The 8,130-nt window shown below is 40.2% G+C and overlaps 1 protein-coding gene across 3 annotated transcripts in view; it reads right to left on the bottom strand.

Moving 5' to 3' along the window:
* Window positions 1–228: 228 nt before the first annotated feature.
* PTPDC1 (protein tyrosine phosphatase domain containing 1) overlaps window positions 229–8,130 on the bottom strand; it is a 980,126-nt gene continuing 972,224 nt past the window's right edge. For all 3 annotated transcript variants that reach the window (XM_069643571.1, XM_069643572.1, XM_069643573.1), the window contains exon 10: window positions 229–6,780. In XM_069643571.1, the coding sequence (XP_069499672.1) occupies window positions 6,667–6,780 (114 nt within the window). In that variant the 3' untranslated portion in view covers window positions 229–6,666. The remainder of the gene's footprint in view (window positions 6,781–8,130) is intronic.

Genomic DNA, 8,130 nt, shown 5'->3' with positions numbered 1-8,130 from the left:
GTGAACACTCCATGTAAGTCAGCTGGTGCCTGGGAAATGGATGTTAGGGTCTGTCTTTCCTAGTATGCTTATAACTTTGCAACTTATAAATAAAGGAGCAACATTAAACGAGCTGCAACTAGCACAAGAGCTCCTTTTTGAATATATACAACCAGACCTATACAGGTTTGTTTTTAAAATATTGAAACTGGTTAAAAGGCAATAAGGTGAGACGGCAAAACAAACCAAGATTCTCAGATGAGCCCATTTTTATTTATTTATTTTAATGGTTACTTAAAGCACACATCTAACACCCATAGGGTTAAGGACACTGCACAAAGCTTCAATATACACTTCAATACAAAAATATATCAACTGTACAGCGAGAACATATAGAGGAATTGGATAAACAATACAGTGCAAAACATAATACACATCACAAAGGAAAGAAAGGGACAATGAAAACAGGATGACAGACCTTTTTTCAGTGTATATGAAGTGGGAATCGCTCACTTAAAAAGGTGGGTTTTCAGGATCCTAAGAGAGTCCATGAGATTGGGCAAGATCTTTATTTCCAGCAGAAGATAACTCCAGAGCATGGAGCTGCAGACGAGTGTATTATGTGATACTTTTTGTAGTGAGCCCTTGGATTTTAAAGCAAGAGACAGAGACTAATATTATAAAATTCTGCTCCCCTTTCTTTATTGCCACTCAGGGCAACTAGAATCTCTGCTTTTAAACTTAGAACTTTCAGGCAAAAGGTGGTTGGGGGGAGTGAGGAGGAGTAGTCTGGGAAGTGTGGTCTTGGGGTTACTGAATTATTTCCCAGGTACTGAGCCTTTCTTTAGTAGCCTAGCATGCTGAAGGCATAGAACATGCTTAGGGAGTGAACACACGGGTCTGAGGAATGAAGCCTGATTTGCTGAGAGTAGTTAGCTGATTTGAGGAAAGATGTGGAAGTGAAGTTCTTTGCCGGTTAGGCCCCCATGGCCATATAGGATGAGTGGTGAGGGAGCATTGCCCAGCGGACATGCTGAAAACTTGCCTTAGAGCCGGATCTCTATTAGCATGGCAACAGGACTGGATAGAGAAAGACAGTGGGGCATACCCCACGTGCAGGATTAGGGACACTTGAGGCCGCAGTGCGAGACCTCCTCAGGTGAAAAGACACCAGAAGCGAGGCAGTTAGCTTAAGTCACGTATGTTGTAGAGCAGGTGAACAGGACATGCATTGGTTGCTAGGTAACCATGTGCGAGTACGCCGCTGCAATATTTACGACTAGAGAGGCCAAATGGGATTCCAAGAGGGGCCCATTTCACAGGAATAGATTAACAGCAAACAGGCTGACCACAGAGGTGCCAGTACACAGGAAGAGGGAATACAACGCCCATTTCTTCAACCTGTGCAAATTGATGTCCATCCTCATTTTCCTGTCCTTCAATACAAATACATTTATCTCATACCCCAGGATCTTTCACTATTAGCTCCTTTCTCTTCAGTTCCTTTACATCTATGTTTACCAACTACTAACTATATTTGCAAATACAGGACATACCAAACACATATGGCTCCTGGGTCATCTGTTCCTAGTTCCTCCAATGCTGAGCTATTATGTCACCAAGTACAAGAAAGGTTGCTTTATGTTCTTACTTCTCTGCTCTTCTCGCACTACTTCCTGCCATCGGTCACTCTGGGTAGAATGTGGTTCTCTAGTGCTAATAATCATAGCAGCCCAGCCAAAGCTCCTATATATATAGACCAGCTCCCTAATGCAACCCTCAATGGAAAGCATGCCTTTGATTGCAAAATGAGGCACTGGGACTTTAGCAATTGATATGAACTATTACTATTCTGCTCTGGTTCATTTTGCTTAGAAGTGCTGGACGTCAAGGCATTGGATGCGAGTAGCAGGTGGTTCCAGTCAGAGTGTGTACGTTTCTGTGTCAGGAGCAGGACAAAGGCATTGACAGCAACTATCTTTTACCCTAGTTTAATTATAAAAGCATAGAGAATGCAGTAGAACATTCACAAGAAGGCGTGTTACTAGCATAATGATAGGCTCCGTGTCTTGCCTTAAAACGCAGATTTTCCAGACTGCTGGAAAAAAAAGAATGATTTTATAAAAGACCTGGAAAGTATTGTTATGCTGCTTTGTCGAGGATTGTGTTTATGTCGTTGCATGCCAATAAAGTGCACGAGGAGGAGGCAGAGAACTAGGACACTCCGCATACTAGGCAAGAAGGCAGACAGTGCAGAGCGAGTGGAGGTTGAAGGCAATTCGTTCATCTGAAGTTTCTAAATTCTGAACAAGTGATTCATGTTGCTGTGCGTGGCAATAAAGAAAGAGGAATTGCATAATGCTAGACTCTGGGTTTTTTATCCAATAAGGAATTTCTTTCCAACGTGGTGTACAAAATCTGTGTTGTCTGGACATAAGAGATGTCAATAGTGTGTGATCATTGAAATTCTGTGTTCTCTGGACATAAGAGATGTCAATAGTGTGTGATCATTGAAAATCTGTGTTCTCTGGAAATGAGAGATGTCAATAGTGTGTGATCATTGAAAATCTGTGTTCTCTGGACATGAGAGATGTCAATAGTGTGTGATCATTGAACCTCCAAGTTCAAGTTCTGTGATAGTTTTTTAGCATATTATTTGCATTTAATCCCATAAAAGGTATACAAATTGGATATTTGAGAGGACAAGAACCTTTGAAAGATCCATCAAAACAGAAAAGAAATTCGAAAATTAAGGGATTAGCCGACGAATGCAAAAAATACACAAGTAATGTACTAACAATTTTGAGCCCCCGCCCCCAGATATCAACAATATGAGAGAATGAAAAATATTAGGTGGTTTAATTAGTGTAAATGTTTCTATAGGAACAGAATAAAACAGGTCAGTAGGTCCAATCACTGCATAACCACTGCATACTCACCCGATACCCATCCCTCTCAGAGCAAGGCATTCTTTTTTAATGAAACACATGACCATTAACAGCTATTCATTTTTTCGTCAACTTTATTTTAAAAAGCTTTTAAGGTGATAACAAAATTAGCAGTTGGTTGAAAGTTACTTTGGCAAGGCAGGTCTAATCTCTATTTTTAAGCTCATATGAGCATTTATATCATGGCAGCTGTGAGGGAGAACCTGTGCTGTCCCGCTGAATTGAGTCGAAATCTAAGAATCGTAAATAAGTGTGCTACCAAGATCTTAGTTCTCTGACTCTGCCACCTCTTACGATTCACGCCCTTCATAGCATGGCAGCATTCACACAGAGACTCTTAATACACTTACACATCACATTAAACAGGACAAACGTTCGTGGGTCGATGTCAAAATCTCAAATAGAAAATGTTCCAAAAGGAGGAGATTTTTTATTTTCCTGACTCCTATAAACCTTCCCCAAAATATTCTAGGACTGAGTTATATACTAATAGATGGGGGAAGTGCTTTGATTGCAATCAGGTCTCCTATTTCAGTAAACATGGCCCCAGGAGAGATTTTCCACTCATGTTCAGTGGCTAATATGTTTGTTATTTATGCCTAATATCTTTGAGCAGCCTCATTGAAGAATTCCGTGTCAACCAACGTCTTAGCATCTGCTTTTCTAGATGGTGTGCAGTAGTACAGACTAGAATGCGACAATGCACCAACTACTGACCTTCTAGGTGCTAAGGGAACCAGATGGAACAACAGAACACCTGACGGTTCTCCCTCTCTTTAAGTGTGACTTGTTTAAACCGGAGAAGTCAACTTCATGGCACAGAGAAGGCAGATGTTTAAACAGATTTGGGTTCAGTTGAAACCATTTTCCACACCTTTTTATTTTTATTTCCCACACAGAATTGGGTAGCTGATTATTTATATACTTGGATGGGACCATGTGTAAATGTAGTTATGTATCATCTGCCTATGAATGATACGCCTTCCCATGTTCTTCAAATAAAAGTGAAGTGAGTAGGTCAATATTATAAACAATGGAAACAGTGGAGCACATCGCATAACTTCTCTGGCAATCTGCGAAGGGAGGTAGAGAGTGACCTTCAGTAATGACTTCTTCAGGAAAAATACCTAAATACCTAAATAGGTCATGAAATGATGGGCAACCAAGACCTGGACATCCCATGAAGAAACAGATGAACATCTAGGCTATCAAGTGCTGCACACAGTTCAAATAAGTGGCTATTTGCCACTGTCAATCGACTTGAGGATAGGCCTGAATCCAGCCAGGGCCAGGTGAAGTGAAGAATGCCCTTGTACTTGAGAAACCGTTTTCCAAAGGCTTAGAAATGGTTAGCAGGATTGTTATAGGAGAGTAGTTCTTCAGACAGTTAACGCCCAGGGGAGGCCAATTCCAAGGTGCTACTTAGAATGGCCTTCCATATCCTCAAATATGAACATGTATAATGGAGAGGAAGGGCTTTCTAAGGCAGTTTAACTAAGTGGAACTCACTATTGCTAACACTTACAAGTTTTACAAAGATCTCATTGCCCATGGAGAGGGCAGGAACAAAAATCTCCTTTAGGCAGCCAGTCTAAGCCCATCTGCGTGCCAATATTTTTTGTGTCCATAATCGTCATTTCACTATTAACAGTTTCTTTCATCTCCCCAATTTATGTGTAATGCAACTACTTTGACATTATAATCAATACTCAGATACCTGTACTTTATGCAACACTGGTTCCCACAGGCAAAAATAATACGCTTACCCAGTTACAAAATGGTATAGCACGTATTAGCCCTCTAACTGCACAAGTGCATTTAAATGTGCTGCGCTTTAAATCATTGCAAAACAATATTCAGAAGTTAAATATAACTTGATTTTTTTAATGGAAAACTATTGCTTGTTGGTAAATGTAAATGCTTAGGCATCTAAATCTCTACTACCAGCCGAGTATGCGATCAGTTGGAGGACTCAGCGCTTGGAAAACCCATATTTGTTTAAAATTATTTCATTATCTGTTTCTGCTGCAGGCCACAAACTTAACATACAGTGATTACTAGCCTTTAAAAAAAAGGTGTCACATTTGTTAATGCATCTATACCCCAACATTAAAAACAGAACATTCGCAGACGCATAATAGCGGTTTACAACAATTGGTTGCCTACTGAAACAATAACACCGGTCACAAGCAAGTATTTGCAAGTAGTTATCATCTACTACAAGAGCGCCAAGTGAGCGTCTGTGCAAGAGCGCCAATTGAGCGTCTGTGCAAGAGCGCCAATTGAGCGTCTGTGCAAGAGCGCCAATTGAGCGTCTGTGCAAGAGCGCCAATTGAGCATCTGTACAAGCATGCCAATTGAGCGTCTGTGCTAGAGCGCCAATTGAGCGTCTGTGCAAGAGCGTCCAATTCAATGTCTGAGGCTGTGTACCTCAATCTCAAGGCCATTATCTGATACATGATATGTACTTGTTGTTACAACCCTCAATTTGCTGTTTTGTTTCCTTTGATAAATACATACCTTTTAAACTTTTTTTTCTCAATTTTGCATTTCATGGCTGACTATCCAGAACATATAGAGCGGATTATAAACTGTGCGGAGTGGTGCAAATTAACATTGCTCTATTACATTGTATTGTGGTGTTATTTTGCTATCGTTGTGCTAAATTGCACAGAGGAATATTGCACAGAGTAGTTTTATGTCTGACACTAAACAATGTGTACATTTGTTTTAGCCCTTGGACTGCAAAACGTGTATTTAAAAGGGTTTCGTTTTAAACTACCACAGAAAATATTTTTGGCAATACGTTTTTCTTTATTCGTTTGTGTGAAATATGTATTGCTTGCGGGTCAATTGTACCAATGATAAGCGTCCGAATTGTGATGTGTGAGCTTGTGCGTGTGGTGTGGAGATAATCTACACGCCAAAAGGAAACTTGTACCCAGTTCAATGAACTGACATAATTCCTACCTGCAACGAGCACTGTAGGAGCAAAATAACTATGAAAAGTAATTTAGCACACCAGTCTTATACGGCACCACCATGTACAGTGTATGTATTATGCAGGTCACCATTCAGCAAACACGTATCTTATTTTGAATTCCATGTCTTATTTGTGTATCTAAACAATGCATCTAGGGAACACCAGGCACTAGCTCTACTTTGGCAAGATGCATCAAAGGCCCCAGTTAAGTGAAGAGGTAGGATCTCCCAATCCACTAATGTGACCACATAATCCAGTCAACGGGCTCATGTGTTCCACACTAGCACACTTAACAATTGCTCAGGCCTGAGCCCATGGGTTATTTTAAAATGTCCCAAGCACTTAAAAAAACAGGTGTTTCGTTTTCAGCATTCAAAGGTGAGATCATCTATTCTAAGCATTGGCCACAATGCAAAGTGGTGTAACAATGTTCACTGTAAACAAAAGATACTGCATGAAACTGACACAGCAATTTCACAAAAGAGGTCAATCTATCATGATAGATGGCACATACCTTGTGGCAACAATACAGTTAGTGGAGGACATGTTTAAAAATTAATAAATATAGCTTAAAAGGAGCACACCAGAGTACAAAACATCTGCTTTCGCATATAGCAGCATGGTGTAAAACGTGCACAGTGTTTTTCCTTCTTGCAGCTAACCCGTGTATAATCTGAATATATTTATGTTAAAAAGATCCGTGGTAAAAGTAAAAAATAAATGCATCCAGGAAAAGAGGTGCATTTTCGGTAAACATCAGGAGTGTGCAGACTTTTCGAGGGCCTCTTTCCTTTTCGCTTCCAAAACATGCTGGAAAATTGTTTTCAAGGTGCCGTATACATGGGGTCCAGTTTCAGAATCAAAATGAACCTAGTGGAATAAGAAATGATGATATTGTATCTCAGAGTTATACATATGCTTTACGTGTTCCTTTATGTAACGAAAGTACGTATTTATTTGTATTTACTTACATTGAAAACGAAAATAAAGCAATCACCTTTCGGCAGTTGTTTCAACTGATAGTTACATTTGCTTATATTTACATTTGTTCTGGGCTCTGTGGATTTTCTTTTGAAGAAGTAAATAAAATGGGGCGCTGTATGTACCTTTAAGAAATGCAGCCTATTCAGAACAAAATAGAGTACATTTTATAGACTGCTGCATAACTGCAAAAACAAATAGGTGCTTGTGCTTTCTCATTGACACAGTGCTTTTAATCTTCTAAGGGAATGAAGAACAATGCAAGCAGCCTTCTTATCGTCAGTTTCAGTTGCACAAATATTTCGAATGCGAGAATCCAATCTCTGAAACTGATCTCGGGAGGATACCTCAGGGGCAACGTGCTCGCCTTGGATGCAAGACGACACGGAGCACCACAGGTTCGATCCACGGGTCCGGGCTTAGAAACCTCTGGGTATTAAGAGCGTTATAAATATCATATCATATGACGAAATACAGTAGTACTGTGGAAAACAGCATTCATAATTCCATTATTATCCATCAAATGTATGCGGGCTCAAGTCGAGTGTACAGAAGGGGGACAGAGTCCACCCATTATAGTCAGAGGGTGGACTCAGTCCCCCCCCCAGCTAAGTGAAACATTGGATGGCCTATTTGGAATTATGAATTAAAGCAGACCTAGTCGTCAGGTTTGTAGGCCAGACACTTAACCACTACATTATAAGACCTGATGAAAAATAACAAACAATTAAAGGTGAAATAAACTATTTCGGTACTGCAAGTCCCAGGGAAAACATTTGTATTGGTTCTTGGAGTTTAAAACATACACACCATTTAAGGTTTTCAAAAACACTATTAGAAGAAAATATCTTGTCGTGATTTTGTGTGTGTTGATTTTATGAAAGGCAAATGCCATTTCTTCTGTTCAAAATGGATGGTTCTGCAAAGTCAATTTAATGAAATGCGCATATTTCACCTTGATATGCTAAATTCTGGTGACGTCACATCCCATTGCGTTTGTTGATCTGATCAGTCCCCCCACTTTAATTTTCAGGACTTGACCCCTTCATTGAGCAGATAGCTGTTTCACAGCCCTACACTCATCAGGGCCCAGTTTAAGAACAAGCATTGGCAAGGGCAATAGTTTGGGCTGTTGTAAAAGCACTGAAAAAAGGGTATGCACGGAGGAATGAAAACGGGGTGGTGGGGTGAAGAGTGAGGGGGAAAAAAGGGACAGAGGAAAAGAAACGGGGCAACAAG

This window comes from Ambystoma mexicanum, chromosome 2p (genome assembly GCF_040938575.1).
Source record: "Ambystoma mexicanum isolate Mex_15411 chromosome 2p, UKY_AmexF1_1, whole genome shotgun sequence".
NCBI lineage: Eukaryota > Metazoa > Chordata > Amphibia > Caudata > Ambystomatidae > Ambystoma > Ambystoma mexicanum.
The sequence above is the reverse complement of the archived record's forward strand: the minus strand, read 5'-3'. Positions and strand labels throughout refer to the sequence as shown.